Source organism: Chionomys nivalis, chromosome X (assembly GCF_950005125.1).
Source record: "Chionomys nivalis chromosome X, mChiNiv1.1, whole genome shotgun sequence".
NCBI classification, from domain to species: Eukaryota; Metazoa; Chordata; class Mammalia; order Rodentia; family Cricetidae; genus Chionomys; species Chionomys nivalis.
Window position 1 is genome coordinate 112824859 of NC_080112.1, and position 24173 is coordinate 112849031.

At 35.9% G+C, this 24173-nt stretch overlaps 1 protein-coding gene across 1 annotated transcript in view; it reads left to right on the forward strand.

Moving 5' to 3' along the window:
- The window catches only part of Tenm1 (teneurin transmembrane protein 1), an 836340-nt gene that overhangs the window by 638601 nt on the left and 173566 nt on the right, over positions 1 to 24173 (forward strand). The window contains exons 14-16 of the mRNA XM_057759068.1: positions 17580 to 17765; positions 20030 to 20053; positions 22234 to 22380. Coding sequence (XP_057615051.1) covers positions 17580 to 17765; positions 20030 to 20053; positions 22234 to 22380 — 357 coding nt within the window. The remainder of the gene's footprint in view (positions 1 to 17579; positions 17766 to 20029; positions 20054 to 22233; positions 22381 to 24173) is intronic.

Consider the following 24173-nt stretch of genomic DNA (forward strand, 5'->3'; position numbering starts at 1 on the left):
TAGCCATGAATGAGGAGAGGAGGACCTAATCCTCAGAAATTCTTATTTCTCTACATTGAACTTAACTAAATGAAACTTCTAGAGACAGAGATTCACTGCAAAGGAAATTTCCATCCAATGACAATTAGATGGACCATTTTATCATTGACTTCAGTGTCCCAAATTAGACTTACATTTTCTGTCATCAAATATTCTACCAGAGAATAATTAACCACCTTATAAAAGAAACCCAATGCTATCTGTAATAAACAAGATCCATGCAACTTTAATCCCAACATCATTAGAATTGTTGTTTGAGGCAGAACCTCTCTATGTAGCCCTGGCTAACATGGAACCTGCCATATAAGCCAGATTTGCCTCAGACTCACAGAGGTTCACCTGTATCTGCCTCTCAAGTACTGGAAGTAAAGCCCAACCTGTCATAATAACTCTTAAAAATAATGTAAAAATTAAAGAGACTTTAAGATTCAAAACTGTGTATGAATTAGCATTGTGATGTTGTTACTGCCACTTGTACCTTGTCACTGCACAGAGAGAGCTAGATCAGGTTTTATAGCCTCTTCATTCAGATTGTACTGACATAAAACGAGATTAAGACTAACAAACTATATTGATACATAATGGTAATGTAGAGAGACAGGGACAAGTATTAGTCATGTGCCATAGATTTTCTGTGTTAAAATGAGATGTGCTTTTTTGCTTCAATCATAGTCTGTTAGTCAGATTTCCACAACTGTAAGAAATAGAAGCAGTCAACTTATAAAAAATGAAAAGTCTTATTTTGGCTCACAGTTTTGTAAGTTTCCATCTGTGATTGATTGTCCTCACTGCTTTGTATGGTAATTGTCCTCCCTGCTTTGAATGGTACCAGTGGGGACCATGCCAACTCAAGAAGCTTATAAGCCAGTAAAGATTTTTGTAACCAAAATATATATGCCAAGTTCCTCACCAGAATCAAACAAAACAATACATATTATTAATTTAAAAAAATCTTTGTCTAGTCCATCCTGACTTGCCAGATGTTTTCATCTACAGTTTCCTGCATCATTGACACAAAACATGAGGAAAATTCCCATGGTTTCGGTAATAAAACTTGTAGTAGAGTGGACTAGAGAGTAACGATCTATTCAGCTTTGCTCATTCACATTTTTTCTCCTTCATTTCTTTTTTTTTTTTGTTCCACTTCCAGCTTTATATCCTTAGATCTTTAACAAATTCTACTGGGCAATTTATTAATGATTATAAATCTTTATTTTGGAAATATTCTCTCCTTATTTAGGATGCCATGATGTAGCATTAAATTTTTTACATAAATATATGTTATACAACAGAATAACAAGATTTAATATTTTGGGGTGCCTGATAGTATTATTGCAGAATATTGGGCACAGTTGAGGTGACAAGAATAACAGAGTTTCATTTACTGGGAACTTCTATCTAAAAAGTAAATCTGAGAAACAGTTTGGAGGGCTGTTCTGAAGGATTTACTATTTAATCAAGTTGCTCTTTGTCAGCATGGAACAAAGAAGTGTTCCGGTTGTATCCGAGTCCAATTTATCCAAACGGTGCTCATTGTTGACATGCATAAAGAAACTTATTAAAAATGAAATGTCTCAATAGAACTTTAAAGTGTCTGCCTATATTTTTCATGCTGTTTTCCAATACATTTGCACAGAAGTATGTTTGTATTTTAGCATTCTTTTGTCATCTTTTGCAGCCTATAATGTTAAAATATTTTCAACCAGATGAAAATATTGCTCGTGGAATCGAAGTCTTTGTGAAACAAATATATTAGATCAGATATCATTTCTATCATGTTTATGAGTTACACAATTTCTAGAATCTATTTTGTGTTCATCTCCCCCAGACACACACACCCCGCACTGATTATAAGTAGATGGGGATTGAAGGACATCTCTGAATCCAACCAGAAACCCCATTTTAAACTGGATGCAACTGCAGAAATGGTGATGCGCTTCAAAATGAGGAATGTTTATTGTTTAAGATCTGCTGCTCCATTTGTAGTAATTTATTTCTTAGATGATTCCCTTACTCATGGGGATATTGCTTCCCTCTTGGATACTTGCGGTACTGAAATTGTAAATCAGACGGGTAATTGTGGCTTCTGTCTGGCTGTGCTGTGTGTTGAGGACTGCAGAAGAACGTAAGACATGTTTTTGCTTCTGTAATTCAAGAAAACAGTCCCTGAAGACGTGTTTCCACTTTTTGTTTGAAAATTATTATTAAATATTTAAGATATGTGAAATAACATAAAAACAGTTATTACACTGTTTTAATAAGTAATATAAACGTCTCTATGTAGAATATTTTTCAATAAAATGTTTAATATTGTTTTTAATTAATTTATCTTTAAACAATCTCTTTTCATTTATAGACCTTTCCCAGTTCCTACTCCCTCCCCTCCTCCTGCTCCACCCACTTCCCCCCACCCCATCCCATTCCCATCCACTCCCCAGAGAAGGTAAGGATTCCCATGGGGTGTCAACAAAGACTGACATATCACTTTGAAGCAGGACCAACGCCCTGCTGGCTATATTTAGTCTGAGCAAAGTAATCCTCCAAAAAAAAAAAAAAAAAAAAAAAAAAAGGGGGGCTCCAAAAAGCCAGTTCGAGCAGTAGGTATAAATCCTGGTCCCATTGCCAGTGGCCCCACAGACTGCCCAAGCCACATAATTGTCACCCACATTTCAGAGGGCCTAGTTTGGTCCTATGAGGGTTACCCCGCTATCAGTCCGGAGTCAGTGAGCTCCCACTACTTCAGGTCAGCTGTTTCTGTGGGTATCCCCATCATGGTCTTGACCCCTTTGCTCATATTATTACTTCTCCCTCTCTTTGAGCAGTCTCCAGAAACTTGGCCAAGTACTTGGGTGTGGATCTCTGTATCTACTTCCATCAGTTGCTCTATGAAGGTTCTAGGATGACAATTAAGGTAGTGATTGATCCGATTATAGGGGAAGGCCAATTCAGGAACCCTGTCCAATACTGCTTAGGGTCTTATCTGGGGTCATCTTTGTGGATTTCTGGGAATTTCCCTGGTGCCAGGTTTCACGCTAGCCCATAATGGCTCCCACAATCAAGATATCTCTTTTCTTGCTCTCCCTTTCTGTCTTTCCCAATTCTCAACCATCCTATTCCCTCAAGTTCTCCTCCTCCCTCCCCTTTTCCCTTCCCCTTCCCATTTTGGCTTCCCTTCTCCCACTCCCCGTGCTCCCAATTTTCTCAGAAGATCTTGTATAAGAATTTCCCCCTTCCAGAGGTATCCATGTATGTTTCTCTTGGGGTACTCCTTGTTACCTAGCTTCTCTGGGATCATGAACTATATACTGTTTATCCTTTGCTTCATATCTAATATCCACTTAAGAGTAAGTACATACCGTGTTTGTCTTTCTGGGTTACCTCACTCAGGGTGGCTTTTTCTACTTCCCTCCATTTACTTGCGAATTTCAAGCTGTCATTGTTTTTTTACAGCTGAGTACTACTCCGTTGTGTAAAAGTAGCACATTTTCTTTATCCATTCTTCAGTTGAGAGACATCTAGGTTGTTTCCAGTTTCTGGCTATTACTAATAATGCTGCTATTAACACATTGTGATATGAGTATGCATCCTTTGGGTATATGCCTAAGAATGGTAATGCTGGGTCTTGAGGTAGATTGATTCCCAATTTTCTAAGAAACCACCATACTGATTTCCAAAGTGACTGTACAAATTTGCACTCCCACCAGCAATGAAGGAGTATTCCCCTTATTCTGCATCTTCTCCAGCATAAGCTATCATCGGTATTTTTTATCTTAGCCATTCTGACACGTGTAAGATGGTATGTCAGGGTTGTTTTGATTTGCATTCCCTGATAGCTAAGGATGTTGAGCAATTCCTTAAGTGTCTTTCAACTATTTGAGATTCTTCTGTTGAGAATTTTGTGTTTAGATCTGTACCCCATTTTTATTTGAATTATTTAGTATTTTAATGTCTAGTTTCTTGAGTTCTTTATATATTTTGGAAGTCAGTCTTCTGTCCGATGTGGGGTTAGTAGTGAAGATCTTTTCCTGTTCTGTAGGCTGTCGTTTTGTCTTATTGACCTTGTCCTTTATCTTACAAAAACCTCTCAGTTTTAGGTCTCATTTATTAATTGTTGTTCTCAGTGTTCGTGCTACTGATATTATATTTAAGAAGTAGTCTCCAATGCCTACTCATCCAAGGCTTCTTCCCACTTTCTCTTCTATAAGGTTCAGTGTTGCTGGATTATGTTGAGGTCTTTGATCCATTTGCGTTTAAGTTTTTTACATGGGAATAGATAAGAATCTATTTACATTCTTCTACATGTTGACATTCAGTTATGACAGCAACATTTGTTGAAGATACTTTCTGTTTTCCATTGTATAATTTTAGCTTCTTTGTCAAAAATTAGGTTTTCCTAGGTATGTGGATTAATATCAGGGTCATTATGCCATTACCAAGCTGTTTTCATTACTATAGCTCTATAGTCAAGCTTGAAGTCAGGGATGGTGATGCCTCCGGAAGTTCCTTTCCTATACAAGGTTGTTTTGGCTATATTGGTTTTTTTTTTTCCATATGAAATTGAGAATTGTTCTTTTAAAGTTTGCAAAGGATTGTGATGGATTTTAATGGAGATTGCATTTAATCTGTAGATAGCTTTTGGTACAATTGCCATTTTTATTATGTTGACCCTACCTATCCATAAGCATGGGAGATATTTCCATTTTCTGATATCTTCTTCAATTTCTCTCTTCAAAGACTTAAAGTTCTTTTCCTACAGGTTTTTCACTTCTTTAATTAGCATTACCCCAAGATATTTTACATTATTTTTGGCTATTGTAAAGGGTGATGTTTCTCTGATTTCTTTCTCAGCCCTTTTATCATTTATATATAGGAGGGCTACTGATTTTTTTTAGTTGATTCTGTATTCTGCCACATAACTGAAGGTGTTTTCAGCTGTAGAAGTTCCCTGGTAAAGTTTTTGGGGTCATTTATTGTTGTAATACGAGCGGCAGGACTGTATCCCCGGCACCCGGCCGCCCACATGGCTAGCTTATGCCCCGAAATAATTACACGGAAAACTGTATTCTTTTGAACACTGTCAGGCCCATTAATTCCAGCCTCTTATTGGTTAGCTCTTACATATTGATCTAACCCATTTCTAATATTCTGTGTAGCCCCACGAGGTAGCTTACCAGGGAGATCTTAACCTGCATCTATGTGGAATGGGAGAATTATGGCGACCCCTCACTCAGCTTCTTTTTCCCAACATTCTGTTTTGTTTACTCCACCCACCTAAGGGCTGGCCTATAAATGGGCCAAGGCAGTTTCTTTATTATTTAACCAATAACCTTCCTCCATCAATTTATATATACTATTGTATCATCTGCAAATAACAAAAGTCTGACTTCTTACCTTCAAATTTTTAGCTCCTTGATCCCCTTTTGTTGTCTTGTTGCTCTAGCTAGAACTTCAAGTACAATATTGAACAGATCTGAAGAGAGTGGACAGCCGTGTCTTGTTCATGATTTTAGCGGAATCGCTTTGGGTTTCTCTCAATTTGATGTTGGCTGTTGGCTTGCTGTTTATTGCTATTATTATGTTTAGATACGTTCCTTTTATCCCTGACCTCCCCAGACCTTTGTCATGAAGGGGTGTTGGAATTTGTCAAAGGCTTTTCCAGCATCTAATGAGATGATCATATGTGTTTTTTCTTTCAGTTTTTGTGGTTGATTACATTGCTAAATTTTTTATTGTTGAACCATCCCTGTGTCTCTGGGATGAAGCCAACTTGATCATGTTGGATGATTTTTTTGATGTGCTCTTGGATTCAGTTTGCCAGTATTTTATTGAGTATTTCTGCATTTCCCTGAGAACTAAAGATGTTGAACACTTTTTAAAATGTCTCTCAGTCATTTGAGATTCTTTTGTTGAGAATTCTCCTAAGTAAATTGGAAGCATGGGGACCTTGGGAGAGGGTTGAAGGGGAGGGGAGAGGTAGCGAGCAGAGAAAGATGTAGAGCTCAATAAAAAATAATTAAATAAAAGAGTTAGTTAGAAACAAGCCTAAGCTAAAACCAAGCTTTCATAATTAAAAAAAGAAGGAATTCTCTATTTAGATCTGTACCCCATTTTTTATTAGGATGACTCCAGCTAAGGCTCCTAGCAATAGTGTAGAGGGTGCCTAAATGGCCATCTCCAGTAATCATATTGGTGACTACACTAATTGTCATCGGAGACCCTTTGTCTAGTAACTGATTGAAGCAGATTCAGAGATCCACAATCAAGCAATACCTCAAGATTCAGGAGTCCTGTTGAAGAGAGGGAGGAAGGATGGTGCAACCAGAGGCCTCAAAGGTCATCAAAGGGGAACCCACAGTAACAACTAACCTAGGCTCCTGGGAGCTCACAGACTCTGGATCAACAGCTAGAAAGCCTGCATGGATACAACCTATGCCCTCTGCATGTGTGTGACTATTGTATAGCTTGTTCTGTCTGTGGGACTTCTAGCAGTGGGATTATTAGGACCTGTCCCTGGTCCTCTAAATGGCTTTCGGAAACCTGTTTCCCATGCTGGGTGGCCTTGATGCAGGAGGAGGAGCTTGGTCCTGCCTCAACTTGATATGACATGCTTTGTTGCTGCCCATGGGAGGAGTGGGGTTGAGGAGAGGCAGATGGGAGAGGGAATGGGAGGAAAGAAGGGAGTGGAAACTGCGGTTGGGATGTAAAATAAATGGAAAAATAATTAATAAATAAAATGTAATGTATATAAAAAGAAACCACTATGTTAAACTTAGTCATTTTTACAGACTTCTAACCTTCACAAATATGTATAGATTATTTTTACATTATCCTCTGCTTGGGTTCTACCTTCTTTCACAGTTCGAAGGCTTCCCCATATTGAGTCATTTTATCTACATTATTCAAGTTAACTTGTACAGTTTTTCACTAAACCATGTTATCCATTTTCTGGTGATGAAAAATTAAGTTGGGGCCTAAACTCACCTACTAATATACTTTAAAATTACTTGGGGTATTCTTGGTTATTCCTTTTTCATCCGGATGGCAAGGGTTTCGTTTTTTAAGGAAGTTGGTGTTTTGATACAGGATTTCACATACCACATTCTGGCCTTAAACTTTTTACAAAGTCTAGAGTGGCTTTGAAACTTTTAATATCCCACAGTCATCTCTGTACATTAGTGTTATAATTACAAGGATTTGTCATTGTTCTAGAATTTGTCACTGTGTCTGGATCTTAAGAATAGATTTTCACATGCTACAAAAATGTTGGCATATTGACAAAAATTACATAGATTTATACAACTGAGCAGATGAACACTGATATCCTAATGGTAGTGAGGCTTTATCTTATGAACACGGAATATATATTTCTCAATTGATTGATTGGGTATTTGTAGTTAATCATCAAAAACTGTTGTGTAAATTGATAATACTTTTTTCATTTGTTATTATTGTGAATGGGTGTCTTTTTTTCTACAAATCGATTATTTATTAGCTATCCCTGATATATAGACATGCTGAACTTTTTGTTTGACTTTACATCTAGAATCTAGAATATTGTCACCTACTTTTCATGGTTTCCATCTTTATTTAGGGCTGTCTCCCTTTCCAACCATTACTTTTTTTTACACATTTGATTATTTTATTGTGCTGTTTAAAATCTCCAGTACAATACTGAAAGGTTCATTGATACTTTTCAAATGCAGTTGGGTATTTAGCACCTTCCGCTATGAAAGCTAGCCAGTAGAGATGAAGCTTCCAGATCAGTACCAGTTTGATTTTTTATGACTCATAATATATTTATGTCATTAACAATAGGGTCATATTGTCAAATTATAGGGCATAATCAAGAGTTGGCAACATCTTGCACTGTTTGGGGATCTATGGGACCTCACTGGCCAGTAATCCTGGGAAAGTTACCCATTTCTCAAACTAGGCATTTTGTTAGTCTTTGATATCTAGTAGGGATAATGATCTGTTATAGAATAATACCATTTTAACTTATGTGTGTGTATGCACATGCACATGTGTGTGTGTGTATGTGTTATAAAGCATCCACAATAGTGGGTTTTCATGTGACATTTTCAAAAGGTCTTTAGTGTTATTTGTCCTTCCCTATATTCCATCCGCTTCACTGGTCTTTCTTCTCCAACCCCAATTTAATTCTACTTATCCATTACTCCCCTCTCGCCCTTTGTATCAGTGTACTCTTTCTCCCCACTTTTAGAAGCCATGTCTTAGTAATTTCCTTACCTCTATGGGTATTCCAAATGAAACACATCTAACAATTTAAAGCCCAAATCCACAAAAAAGCAAAAATATATGCTGTTTGCTTCTGGATCTGGGGTACCTCAATCAGAATTATTGTTTTAAGCCGGGCGGTGGTGGCGCACGCCTTTAATCCCAGCACTTGGGAGGCAGAGGCAGGTAGATCTCTGTGAGTTCGAGACCAGCCTGGTCTACAAGAGCTAGTTCCAGGACAGGCTCCAAAACCACAGAGAAACCCTGTCTCGAAAAACCAAAAAAAAAAAAAAAAAGAATTATTGTTTTAGAACTACCCATTTACCTGCACATTTCATAATTTCATTTCTCTTAACAACTGATTAACACTCCATTCTATAAATGTATGACATATTCTCCATCCACTCATCTGTTGATGGACAGCTGGGCTGTTTCAAATTTCTGGCTTTTATAAATAGAACAACAGTGGACATGGATGAGCAAGGATCTCTACAGTAAGATTTAGAGTCCTTCGGGTATATGCCCAAGAATTGTATAGCTGGGTCATGTGGAATATCTATTTTTCATCTTTTTTTATTTTGGAGATTAAAATATAATTACAGCATTTCTCCCCCCCCCCCTCAATCCTCCCATATTCTTCAAATTCAGATCTTCACACTGGTTTCCGTAGAAGCTGTACTCCCACCAGCGGTGAATAAAAACTCTGTGAGGATGTATTGTGTTAATCCCCACCATTCTAATGGCAGGAAGATGAAATCTCAACGTAGTTAGAATTTGTGCTTCACTGATTGCTAACTACGTTGAGCTTTTAAAAAATTGTTTAGTTCCACAGCCCAATTTTAGTTGGGTTATTTGTTTTCTTGAATTTTAGTTCTTTTATATATTCTAGATCCTAATCCTCTGTCATACATAAAGATTTTTTTTTTCCTGTTTTGTGGCTTCTCTCTTCACTTAAGGGATGGTGTCCTTTGCTGTAACAGAAACGTTTCTAGTTTCCGGAAGTCTCATTTATACATTGTTGCTTTAAATGCTTACACTATCAGGGTCCTATGCAGAAATTTCTTTCCTGTGCCAATGAGGTCAAATGTATTCACTGCTTTCTCTATTTCCTGCCCCCACTGAGGCTTTTTATTTATGTGTTTTACATTTCTAGAAAAAGAATCACCGAATTTTTTCTCCTGTGTGTTTTCATGTGGCTTTTTTGTTGTTCATGATACCAACTGAGCTTGTCAGTACAATGAAGCCAAACTAACAGGTTGGGAAACAGATTATTCTGCCATTTTTCTACATCAAATCTAGAGCTAATCACTCCACATTTGTTTCACGTGCCTGTTAAGGTTCACAAGAATTTTCTCAACTCTGTAGTCATGAATGATTTCCCATTTCCTCAGTGTAACCACAGTTCATCACAGTTAGGACCCCAATAATGGCTTTGGAGCATGCCCTGATGAGGACCTGGCATTATCTCCCTTCTCAGCTGCGTTGATGCTCTTGACAGCATATGCCAGGATGTTCATGCACACTGTGATGAAGACATGGAAAGATGATGAAACGAGGCAGTTGAGGTGGAGCTAAGCACACAAAGTTATCTGCTTTCTATTCTTGAGGCAAACATTTTCTATACTGTATTTTAATTTTTCTTCTTTTATACTAAATGTAGTTAAGTCTAGAAATTTCCTCAAAGTTCCTAATTTGTATTTCGCAAGGGCTTTTTGTTTTCATTGTAACTTTTATTTTCATATTTTGATAATTTCATACACGTACACCATGCATTCTGGTTACTCTCTCTTCCCACCTTCCCATTTCTCTCTCCCACCCCTGACAACTCATCAGTTCTTACAGATCCCTTTCAACTATTTATTTTTTATCTAGCTTTGTGACTCACAGATTTTAAGCAAGACTATTTGAGTTAGCAGGCTCACCCACCAGATGCACAAGTGAAAACAATGACCGCATCTCCCTCAGAATCCACCAGTAGTCAATTATTCAGTCAGATGGGGGTGTGGTCTCATAAGTCCCTCCCCAACCCATGATTGGAAAATATATACCTAGTCTTGTGCAGTCCTAGTCCAGTCAACTTCAGCTGCTGTGACATCATGTTTGCAATGGTTATGTTATTCCCAGAAGATAGCATTTTGAACACCTTCCTTCTATCTCCCAACTTTTACATTCCTTCTGTCCCATCTTCTGAAATGTTCCCTGAGTACAGACAGCATGGCATAAGTGCCCTGATTTGGGCTGAGCATTCCAATGTTTCTCATTTGCAGCAGCTTGAATAACCATGATTCTTTGTATTTGCTGCAGTTTATTCCAGGAAGAAGGCTCTCTGGTTAAGGTTTAGGGTAGCATTTGCTTGTGGGTATAATTATAAATATCTAAAGGGTGGTATGGTACCATGTCTGTGGCTAAATAACTATAGTTCCATCCAGAATAGTGTCTAAAGCCTCCTCAGCCATGGATTTTTGATTGAATTACAGTACACAGAAGGAATTCCCTCTTGTAGAGCAGGTGAAATCCAATGGGAGAGTAGCTTATTACCCCCAGAACAATTGTGCTACTGGGTCATCAGTGGGTACATCTCTGCCAAGTGCGCTGCTATTAGAGCTTTTTGGAGGGGGAACGAAGGTTGGTTTTTTTGAGACAGGGTTTCTCTGTGTAGCGTTGAAACCTGTCCCAGAATTTGCTCTGTACAATAGGTTGGCTTTTAAACTCACAGAGATCCATATGTCTCTTTCCTCTGAGTGCTAAGATTAAAGGTGTGCATTCCCTCCACTGAGCAAGACCTTGATGTTCATAGTTAGGTAAGTATGTTGATGCCTTTCCCCTCCAGAAGCTTGCAAAGTACTTTTCAGGAAAATGAAAGCTAGTCAGGTGGGGAAAGTTTCTAGCTCAGTTCCAACTTGATTTCTAACTTCACAAGTTTTTAAAAATACAATTTTCATTGTTATTAGTCCTAATTTCCAATGTAAATTCTGGACGTAACCCATGACTTATTTTAAAGTGTGTTTAATAAGTCTTTTCTGAGATGCTAGTTTTGTAACATCCTTTTTATTATGTATTTCTAATTTTCTTGCATTCTGCTGAAACAGCACATGAGACTTATCTTTGTGAACAAATGTTTTTGCAGCCTTTATGGGCATTCTTATTCCTGTGCATGAAAAGAAGATATATTGTTCCATGTACATCTATTATCTTAAAGATATTTGTTCATCTATTCAAATTTTCTACATCCTCACAGATTTCTCATGACTGATTGCAAAATTATCCATTTGCCTTGCTCCAACTCTATAAAACTTTACATAGTTTATCATATGTATTTTGAGTCTATATTTTCAGAGTCTAGATTGTTCTACCTTCTTAGTAAATTGTTCTTTTTGTCATTAGATAGTAACTGGATTTATACATGATAATTCTTTATGCTTTGAAGTCACAATCATCTGATAATATTATACTCATTTCAAGTTTTTCTTGGTTGCTGTCTATTATGCTTCTTCCTTTTATTTATAACTTCACTGTATTAGTATTGTTTTAGCAATCTATTCTTGACCACAATAAAATACTAGATTTTCTTTTTCAATTACAGAAACTCTCTCGTTCAAATTGCAGGGTCAATTCATTTTTCATTTGCTAGGATTACTGATGTGTTTGGATTTACATCTTATAATCTTCTTTTGTATCTCCTATTCGTTATTTTCTCTTTGACTTTTCTCCTTTCTGCCTTTTCTTTGAATGAGTTCTTCCTATTTTTTCTCACTCTACCAGTTAGAAAGATATATTCTCTTGCTGTTTTTAGTGACTAACTTTAATTTTAAACATATTAAAATATATCACCCAGATAGAAGTATAGAAACCCTATAACGTACAGTTCAATGATTTATCAAACTCTGGAATGCCCTGTAACTACCATCCAAGTCAAAAACACAAAATAGAATTTGAGTGCCCTTTTGTAACCCCTGTTCCCAATTTCTACCACCTTTCCCCTTTTGCCTAGGTATGGACATTCGTGCTTTTCTTTCTTTTGTTTTCTTTTTATTTCAGTGTCATGCCATAGCCCAAGCTCTCTGACCTCAAATTTGCAACATTCCTCTTGCCTCAGCCTCACTAGACCTAATGAGTTATAAAACTCAACAACCCTGACTTCTACTATTTGCTTGCTTTTGATAAAATCTTAATGAAATCTTATAATATGTATGATATTTTTAAATTTTCTTTCATTCAACATTGCTTTTGCAAATTTATCCGTATTGTGGCATTTTGCTATCAATCATTTTCTTACAGTTTATCATTTTTTACACAATTGCTACAATTAATTATTCATTCTATTGCCAATAAGTGCTTGAAGTGTGTCTGATTTGTCTAGCATCAATAATTCTTCTGTGAACACTTTTATACATCCCTTTTGAAAAGCATTTGCTTGCTTTCTGTCTGTCAAGAATATTCTAAGTGGTGTAATTGTGGCATAACAAAATACACAATTTTCAACTTTGGTGAATAATTTCAAATACTTTTCCAAACTGATTGCAACAATCTACAGGACCTTCTAGAGAGCACAAGACTTTCTTTTCTCTCATGTTATCTGTAACACATTACTGTTTATGTTGTTCATTTTACTTTTAACTGTTATCGTGTTCTTGCAAAGACATTTAATCTTTATTTTCATGTTTATGTCTCAGCTATGTGATGATACTATTTGATTTGGGTCATTAAATAACCTTTTATATAACACACATACTTCTGATGTCTTTTTACTATTAATTTGACACTCTTAAAATATTCTACATACATGATCTTTTTCAGTAATATATACTACCCACTAGAATATACTTTCTCTGTCTTTTGGTAAGTAACTATTAATTTTGATGGACGCAAAATTATTGGAGTTAGAGTATTTTGATGACTCCTTTCAAAATTATTTTCTTCCATAAAATTTAGAAATTTTTTCTAGTGTTGTGTTCCAGCAGCATTGCTAGATAGTGCTTACTACATATGATTTGAGATTAATTTAATGTACATGGCAATGTAGTGTTTTTCTGATCTAAGACTAAAGTGTTTTTCATCTAAGACTAACGTTTTCTTTATGAGACTATTATTAATTGTGAGATGACGTTCTTTATACACTATCCAGTTTCTTCATTTGTGTTGTTATATATACATGTTGTGGTTTTATGGTGATTGCCGACTTCATAATGTGTTCAAATGCAGTGACAAAAAAACCAACTCATTTGTACTATCTACAATGATTTCCTACTTTCCATTCCTGATATCAGCTCATAGAGTCTCCTGTATGTTTGGCTTTATTGACCACTCGCCACAATGGAATTATCAACTTTATAGATCTATGCAATTAAAGTATTTTTTCTTTTAACATTCTATAGTCATTTGCCATTGTTTTATTGCTCACAGTTCTTGTGATTATCCTTTTCCTTCCTCTACTTTCTTTGAATTTACTTTGCTATAATGATGAAAATATCTTGGCCATTTTTCCTTTTTTTTTTTTTTTAATTTTCGAGACAGGGTTTCTCCGTAGCTTTTTGGTTCCTGTCCTGGAACTAGCTCTGTAGACCAGGCTGGCCTCGAACTCACAGAGATCCGCCTGCCTCTGCCTCCCGAGTACTGGGATTAAAGGCGTGCGCCACCACTGCCCAGCCCCATTTTTCCTTTTGTATAGTGTTGTTCTTCTCATCTTTTTATTGAAAAAAATCATACAGTATATTTTGATTATATTTTCTCCTCCTACAATTCCTCCTAAATCTTACCTATCCCCATACCTACCCATCTTTGTGCTCTCTCTCTCTCTCTCTCTCTGGCTCTCCCTCTCAAAAAAAAAAGGGAAAAACCTATAAAATAGAAATAAAAAACAGCAGAAGACTAAAAATACAAAATAAAACAAAAAGTCCACGAAAAATACTATTGAATGCATTTTTTTGTTGTTGTTGGTTAACTACTCCTACGTGTGTAGCCTATCCTGAAGTGTGGTTTATATACACAGTGAGACTCCACCAGAGAGAAAGTGATTTTCTATTTGGCAGTGGATATCAATTGCAGATAGTTTCTCGGTTAAAGGTGGGATCACATGTCAACCTCCCCTCTTGTTGCTGCCCCTGTCTGTACTGAACTTATGCAGGACTTGTATGTGCTGTCACAGTCCCCGTGAGTTCATCAGTTTATCAGTTCTGTGTGTCTGGACAACAGTTTCCCTAGTGCTATCGCTCATCTCTGTGTCCAACAACCTTTCCACCTTCACTTTGGCCTCTTAGAATTTGTCCATCTCTTCTTTTTTTCTTTACCATGAAGTTGTAGAGAGTAACCAATAATCAATCTTTCAAGTTGTTTTCTGCCCCCACAAGACCAGCAAAGCTTAACCCAGTGTCTAGGCCTTTCTATCTTCCTCTACTATAACTGCCAGACACTTCTACAGAGAAAAGAATCAATAAATGTCAGAATCATCTCACTGAGTTTTCCTTATTGCCTGGAAATTGATACAGTAATTCTTTACTACTTTGAGAAATCTAGTATCTTCCAAAATATTTAAATATATATTTTATCTATATGTTCTACTTTTTATTAGAAAGAAATAGTAAAAAATATTGGATCCTAATATTAGAAATTGGATCTTACATTTAAATTTTTATATACAACCTTAATAAAGTACTTCTTGCCTTTCTCATCAATAGTACAGAACTTTACAAGTATTCACTTAGGACACTCTATTTCGTATTATTATACAATAATATTTCCATTCTACATTATGCCCGAACTCCCAAGTTTTAGTTACCATTTTGTCATTTAATCAGTGTTTCTCTCTTTGTATGCTTGCACAGAGCAATATGTAAGGAACATTTCCTTCTAATTGTGTCTTCAGTCTTGACTTGATAAGGTTTGTTCAATCTAGTCTCATCTTAGTAAGTCCTTTTCAGTTTTTAGTGTCAAGGGGGAGCTATGAAAGGGAGCAGAGCATTATTTCAGATTCACAAGAACTGCTGCTGCAAGATCAAATCATCTATCAGAATTGTGGAATCAAGATGTATGGATCTCCTGCTAGTTCAAGATCATTCTATCTAAGCTACCATTTAAGAAGATGCTCACCTTTTAAAACATATTTTCAGTGTTCTAGATTTTCAAAAGACATGGTGATCCTGAAAATGGCTTTCTATTTATTTTTATTTTGTCCAATCTGGCCTTGCAACTAGTATTTTATCAGTACAGTTCTTTCTAGACTCACTGAGAGTTTCCTGACGATAAACACGGGGAGCACACCTCATACTCTGACAAAAGTTAGACCGTAATCCCACTGGAGTTCTTATTAAATCACATTGCCTTCTTCCCAGTATCCTTCAATGGTCTTCCTTTTCTTCATGATATGTTTGTATTTTATTTTTATTAGCAAATAATAAGTTGTGCTTATTTTATAACAGCCTACTTAGTTTTTAATTCACTGAACATTTCAGAGTTTATATATCTCTTTTGGTATTCCAACTATCTCAATTACATATATACTAAAGACGGAAAAATTTATAGACCTAGCCTCAAAACCTAGCCTGTCAGATGTACATACTCTAGTAAATTACTGATATTTTCACATAACTCAGTATACATATCATAAAGTTAATATATTTGGTGTTCTACTTGTGAGTCTCCAAAGTTTTCTTTTTTCTTACAAAGCAGCATTATCCATTAATTTATTGCTATTTTTATTAATTTACCCTTCCTTTATCCATCATATTGAAACTTAAGAAACTCCTGTTGGTTATTCCTCTAAAATGTATCTCAAATCAGTCCACTAGCCACTTGAGAGCTACAGATTATTCCTTCTGGAATATATTTAACACAAGTCACATAGAGCATGTTAATAAGTTGTTCAAAGATAATAAGCAGAGATAGCAGTCATTCTTATTTCATATTTCAAATTCCCTACGTTCCATCAATTCAAAATCTGCAAAAAATCGGAGATTTGAATGATAGCTCAGTGGATAAAGGGCATGTTCTGCAAGAATGAAGACTAGAATTTCTGTCTTCAATACCACATAACAAAGCAGGATAGGTATGCTAATCCACCTGTAACCACAGTACTCAGGAGGCAGAGACAGGGATCCTTGGGGCAAGGTTGATAGCTACATTAGCCAAATTGCTTCAAATTGTTGTAGGTTCAGCAAGAGACTAAGTGAAGAAAGTGGCAAGCCGTCCACAAAGTCACTTAACATCAAACTCTGACCTCCATACATAGATACACACATATGCATGTATTCCTGCATATGTGTGGTCACACACATGTGAACACATTATACATACAAAACACAATAATAAATTAGTGAACAAATTGCTTTGTCATAAAGATACTGTTCCATCATGAAAATGATTCTGGTGTCTATAGAGTTTATTAATATTATTGTAACTAAATAACTCTTAAAAACTAATTTCAACTTTTGGATTATGAAAATGACAATTCAACTTCCCTTTTTGATTTCAAGGATGTATGGCCATTAAACACCAAACATAATGAATTCCTTCAATAAGCTTTTATCCTTTCTCCTCTAGCAGAAGAATTAGATAAGAAAGAAGCTTGCCAAGCTTTTATTTTGGTTTATCTACTGTCAAGATTTTATTAATATTCAACATGTCTCATCAGAAAGTCAAGGAGACAAAGCAGACAACTTTGGCAAAGTCAGTATACACCGTCATTATATTGGCTAAACACTGAATAACATTTCAGAAAAAGAAAGCTGTATACTTTAATCAACCAGGACTCATTTCATATGCTTAAAATAAACACAAATATTGATTGTGTCATCAGAGAAACCAGTTGATTGCTGTCATTGGGAGCTTTGCCTTTTGTGTATTATTATATTAGGTTTTTTTTTTCAATGTTGTTGTCCTCAGTAAGCTAGGAACACTATTGTACTGTGTCATCATCCACTGTGAATTCATATAGTATCATAAAATAATTCAATATGATCTATGATTCTAAAGAATTTTTAAGGAATCCTCTCAGACATTTGTTGGACATATACTTCCTTTCTAAGTCTTGATGATGCTATCATTTTATAGACATCCTAAAATCAATTTGCCCTAAAATTTATTTTATATATAGAATCTTAACTGCTTTCTTTGGAACACTTCTTTTTATGATTACTAGGACACATGGAAAGTAGGCGTCTTTTGTTCACATAACTTTAAATGTTCATAATATTTCATTTAAAGTATCAATGCAGCCTTTGATGTGTTGTTCATTATGATAACTTTAGGAAGGAATGGTTGTTGGTTTTCACTAAATGTCCTAACATGCCTTCTTTGAATTTCCACAGAACTCTGTACCATGGAGTGTGGGAGCCATGGGGTGTGCTCAAGAGGAATATGCCAATGTGAAGAAGGCTGGGTAGGACCAACATGTGAGGAACGTTCCTGTCATTCTCACTGTGCTGAGCATGGCCAATGCAAAGATGGAAAATGTGAGTGCAGCCCTGGATGGGAGGGCGACCACTGCACAATTGGTAAGTGTCAGCATACTTTGACTAGAGTAAGTTAGGATAATTGAAGAAACAAGAACAGTCTATTGAGCCAGTTGTCATGATAGTCGTAGATTTTGAAGTTGGAGAAAAGGGGAAAAAGAAATACTGGCTACGAATATTCTGTGAACTAGAAGGTTTCTTCTTTAATAGTATTGTACTGTTTTGCTCTGTGGTTTCTTTTCTCATTATTTCAGTGTTCTTTGTATTTTCTGCTTTCAACCACTGCGAGTTACACAAATGAAAGATGATACATTGGAATAGAGTGTTATTAGTTAATAAGACAAGAGCTTTTGTTGACAGTAATATTTACTGTCCATTTTTAAAAAAAAATAGGTTATTTTTGTTGAAAGTACCTAAAGGCAATTTCTTTAAATGAGACTGCTTTAGCAGAGACCATTTGATATCATTAGAGGTGTCTTTTATGTATATGAAAAAGGCACTCTTGACCTATTGTCAATAGAACTTCTGTGTTCAATTGTCTATTTTCATTCAGTAGTACAGATTTTATGCTGAAGTAGTCAGCCTTTTTCACAGCCTTGTTCTCAATTCACAAATTTTCAAGCAATGATCAGACAGAATACTCTGTAGACGGGGGGGGGGTGACAATGTAATAGTTAAAATACCATGTGATATTCACATTATAAAAAATTACTAATAATTAATATTTCTAATGTAAAATAGTTTTTTAATCAAACTTTCTATTTGTGTCCATATCTACCACAAAGGTTTCTTGTATCTTGTCTTAATTGCATTCATGGTTTCTGTGATAAAATACCTTGAGAAAAGCAACTTGGGAGAGAAGGAGTTTATTATTGGTCCCAGTTCCTGGTTACAATTCATTATAGTAAGGTAGTCACAGTAGCAGGAATTTTCAAGAGTTGGGCATCTCACATCCATAATCAGGAATAGAGCAGAGTGAACGTATGCGTGCTTGTTCTCAGCTCACTTTATCCTTTCTTAAACAGTTCAGGATCCCTACATAAAGAATGATACCACCATTAGAGTTCAGGATCCCTACATAAAGAATGATACTACCTATATTAGGTCAGTTTCCCATCTCAGTTTCATCAAGATAACCTCCCACAGGGAGCCCCACAGGTCAGCCTGATCTAAATAATCCCTTTTTGAGACTCTCTTTCCAGATAATTCTAGGCTGTATAAAGTGACATTCAAAACTACCCATTATATCCATTATGCACGTACAATGAAATAAATACAATTCCCATTGTTCCACTAAGGAAATGGGTCACAGTGTTCCATTAGCATTTCCATGACTAGACAGAAAATGTGCACCAAGCAAAGACAGCAATTATCTTTTGTTTTGGGTAATTTCTTTTTTGAAAATTGTTCATATAATGCATTTTAGCTTATTATTTCTCCTCTCCAAACTCTTCAAAAACCTTCTGTCTCTCTACTCACCCAACTTCATGTTCCTTTTCTCTGAAAAGAAAAAGATAAAACCAAATATATACATAGAAGTATACACAAAAGTATTATTTGTGTTGACCAACTACTTCTGAACATTAACTTGCCTTGAGTACAGTTTTTGATATACAATTCACTGTCAGCATTTTCCCCCTAGTATACTATACTGTGGCTTTCACTTTCAGGTGTCATTATTTTGTTACAATGGTTGGATATGTCAAAGCAATGCATACAATATATGTGTATATATATAACATATATACATATGATTTATATAAATTGCATTACTATTCTACTATAGGTACAGTAAGTCTTGTTCTATGACCATGGAAATAGTTAAGATTCCTTAAAAAGGTTAGGTAAGGGGTGATGTGATTCAAATGCAGCTTAAGTAATTACATTTTGCAAGACAGTAAGTTTGTTGACTTCACATGAGACTATTTCAATATTATTATAATTACCAAAGGTGGTTGCTCCAGAACTCCCTTCTAAAGATATTCCTAATAAGAAGATAAAGGGAGTCCTCTTTCATAGAAGTTATTACTAAAATGGAAAATATGAAGTTCTTATACTTTTAGTGAAATATGACACTTTTAAGGAAGCCTAATAGAGTTTCTTGCAGAAAAGACATTAATAACTTTCCCACCGAAAATATTATTCTCAAAATACACAGTCCAGTTTACCAATATTTGAGCGGCATGTGTTTCAACAATTCATAGGTTGCCATTCTCCTTCCGGACAACAGAGGGTAAAGCATAAGTATGTGTTTTATAGTGTTGATCTCCCAGAAATTCATTTAATCTTTCTCTTCCCCCCTTTAGCTCACTACTTAGATGCTGTCCGAGGTAAGACTTTTTCTTAGTAGCAGGAATGTGCTTTTCAAAGCAATGTGCATGTGGGAGAACAAAGGTGGTGGCATTTTGGTTTTATTTCTTTTTTTTATTCTTTTTTAATTAAAATTTCCACCTTCTCCCCGTTTCCCATTTCCCTCCCCTCCTCCCAAATATTGCCCCCTCCCCAAATCCCCTCCCCCTATCCCCACTCCTCTTCTCCTCCCCCCACACCAACAATGGTTTTATTTCTTTGGATTCGTTTGGTTGCTTGGTTAGTTTCTCTCTGGTTTTTACTTTGCGCAACCTTACTTAAATGTAATACTTCTGTGTTTATACTAATGAGACCAGACGATAACTTGTTTTTTGTTTGTTTGTTTGTTTGTTTTTTGTTTTGGTTTTTTCAAGACAGGGTTTCTCTGTAGTTACGGAGCCTGTCCTGGAACTAGCTCTTGTAGACCAGGCTGGCCTCGAACTCACAAAGATCCGCCTGTCTCTGCCTCCCGAGTGCTGGGATTAAAGGCGTGCGCCACCACTGTCCGGCTAAACCGGCAGTTTTAAGGACTCTTTTTCAGTGTTCTTTTGTAAAAACTTGTGGGAGAGGATTGCACATGAACACAAGTCTACAGACAATTATTAAATAAAGAGGTTGAGGTAAACAGGTGAAGTATTATTCAAAACAATATATCTCTGTATCCATGTATAAAATACTTTTGTCCTCATAAAGGCAGAATTTTCCCCATTCTAAGTACCTTATCCTCTGTCCCTCCAGGAATTTGCTTTTGACAGAAACAACAAGGGATTTTCTGTCAGATATGTGGTGTTTTTATGTCCCAAATCACCTTGAAATTTATTTTCTCCATTGAGTATCCATTAGAATAGACACACAAAAATTCCTTTTTCAAGGCTAAGGATACTCATTCTATGTCAAGGCTTGGAGATATGATTTTTATAAAAGGTATCATTCTTTCTGTCTGCCTTCTGCTATTTTAAGGTTTTATTTCCTTTCTCTGGGTTATTGATAATTACTTGGAAAACCTTTTGGACAGAAGGTGGGGTTACTTCAATATTTTTAAACCCATGTTTATATTTATGCTTCTGAATTTTTCTTTTGAAGACATACAGTGAAAAGAATGTTGATCGGACTATCCCTAGTAAAAGCCATGTCTGGTCTTGTATGACTATTGGAAAAATATTCAAGACCTGTATATCATTATTATTGTTGTTGTTGTTGTTGTTGTTGTTTCCATATATGTGCCACTGATCACTTGGAACATGCACAGTTCCCTTTTGATAGACCCTACATCTGAACTATTCGCAGAAAGAGTAAGACACATTTTCAGGAGGTACAAAAGAAAAAGAAGCCTAATTCTAAAGAAGCAACATTGCCTGTCTTTGTGCTTTAGTAATTAGCGAAAAATATTCAAATACTACACTTTCTCTTGAGTATATTTTTCCAGTTATTCTCTAGAATTCTGAAACTCTATGTATGACATATTTTGATCCCATAACTATTTTCTGAATACGTAATAATATTATTATTATTTTAAATACAGTAATATGCTGGCTTTTACAAGAGATACCGCAGTAGTAAAATTCCCAGTGCTTAGCCCTCAGATCAATAGTAATCTTGAAAATCTGAATAGGTGCAAAAAAAGTGCAGCACATTTCTAAGGAATAAGCAAATACACCATGGTGTGGTCTGAATTACAAACCAACATACCTATGTCCTGAAGCACTAGATCACAGGGGGGAAATCACAGGCGAGAAGGAGTTGAAGAAAGTTTCTCTTCATAGAAACTGCTGTCTTTCTCCAATTTATTGGCCATAACTAGATACAACATCATCTACCCCGTTTTGATAGAGATGAGGAGAAACATTTTTCAAAAAGAAACAAACAAACAAAAAAATTTTCTTGTCCCCACCACAGTTTCCTTTCTATCTGAACCAGAGGTTGGGAATTGGGGTTAGCATTAATAACACTTAATTGGCTCTCTAAGGAAAAACACTGCAAAGTCAGGGATAACAAGTTCCCTGGGAAGGTGTTGCAAGTAAGCAAGCTCCTCTTGCATTTATTCAGCACCTCATCCGAACAGAGCCCAGATGATTAAATTCTTCCCTGTAGGCAGATACATCACTGTTGGTCAATCCCATTCTGATATCTCTGCAATTGTTACCCTCTGCTGTCTTTTCAGATGGCTGTCCAGGGCTCTGCTTTGGAAATGGACGATGTACCCTGGATCAAAATGGTTGGCACTGTGTGTGTCAGGTTGGTTGGAGTGGGACAGGCTGCAATATTGTCATGGAAATGCTTTGTGGAGACAACTTGGACAATGATGGAGGTGAGTTACTTACAAAACATTCGTGTAAGAAAGCAAGAGACTTGCCTCTAGCACAGTAGTAACCAACCTGACTAAGAGGAAAAATTAAGAATCCTAAGTATCAATAAGATTGAGGTGCATGGCATGATACTATTTTTAATTTCAATAATGTTTTTAAAATATTGTTTATTGTTTATTTAAAATTACTCTGGCTGGGCAATGCTCCAAATGTTTTACATGTATAATATCTCATTTAATTGTAACCATAAATAGATGCAGAGTGTGTCTCAAAAACTAATAAATAAAACGTCATGTTAAGTGATTAAATACAAAGACTATTGTCTTGTGTCCTCTGAAAGTCATCAAGTATTGCTAAGAGGTAGAGACACAAGAGGGAGCTCTAAATAATTAAAAAACAAAGAAAATATTTCATTTTGTGTACATTAGCATCTGACAACTTAACATTGTTATGATTATTCAGTTTGACATAACTTTTGCATTCTTTCTTGGCAAAAAATATGAAATTAATAACAAATGCTTTTCTAATTACAGTACCTTGGGTTAAAATAAAGTAGATTATTAAATGTGGGGCCTATTTCCTATATTTGTGAGATACATTTCTTATCATTTCCATCCCAATAAACTGCTTAAATTCGTGAGAGAGCAGTTAGGGTTTAGGATTTCACCCGGTTGTAAAAGTTTCTTATTTGGGTTGGGAAGCTACCTCATTGGACACAGCCATCTCCTCCCAACACCTGAGAAGCAAAAAAAAAAAAAAAAAAAAAAAAAATCCTTGCACTCCCCCTAGCTAATCTAGCCCTAAGTGGTAGACTCTGGATTGGGCGAAAGACTCTGCCTCAATTAAGAAAGTGAAGAGTAATCAAGGCAGACACCCAATGTCAGCTTCAGTCCTCCATACGTATTCATAAACAAACACCCACACGTGTACCATACACATGTACACCATATACACAAACAGAAACAAAAGAAGCTTCTTCCTTTACATGTTATGGATGGGAAAACTGGAATTAATAGTAACAAGCATTAAGTACATAGAATGTGGTTATAAGTATTAAATGAGATAATTCAAGTAACCATATGAAATATAATGGAAGGACAACAGACACACACATACAGAGAGAATGGGGAAGTATACTCTTTTTTCCTAAAAATACTAGCATATATATATATATATATATATATATAATCATTTGGGATACAGAATGAGTTTTTTTCAACTAAATGGTATATAGATTAACTGCTTGGCTGAGTTTTATTAGCCTCTAATACCCATCTCTACTTTCTTTGTTTTAGTTTCATTCTACGCATCTTTCCCAGAATGCCTTCTCTTTACTCATGTATCTTTGTCCACTATTTAAGTCTCAACTCAAGCCATATCTTCCATGAAGTCTCTGACTTCTGCTTCCTCAACCTCCCCTGGTGCTTATAATAAGACAGTATGGTGCATATTATAAGCATTAGGGTAGGCTGAGGAAGCAGAAGTCATATATTCTTAATTATATATCTTCTGTTTCACTTGATATGCATCAGGCATGGCGCATGTGCCATGGCTATTTGCCAACTATAATTGATAACAACAGTAATTTACTTGTATGCAGAATTTACTATGCACTCAGGCACTGTGCTGAGAATCTTATGTGAGTTATCTAATTTAACCTCTTCAGTGTAGGAACCTCAATTGATGATATTTATAAATTATAAAACTAGGCACAGGAAAATAAAGTTTATAAAGAGTATATAGGAAGGAACTGAGAGATCTTGAGTGTAAGGCCAGGTGATACACCTTGTTTGTG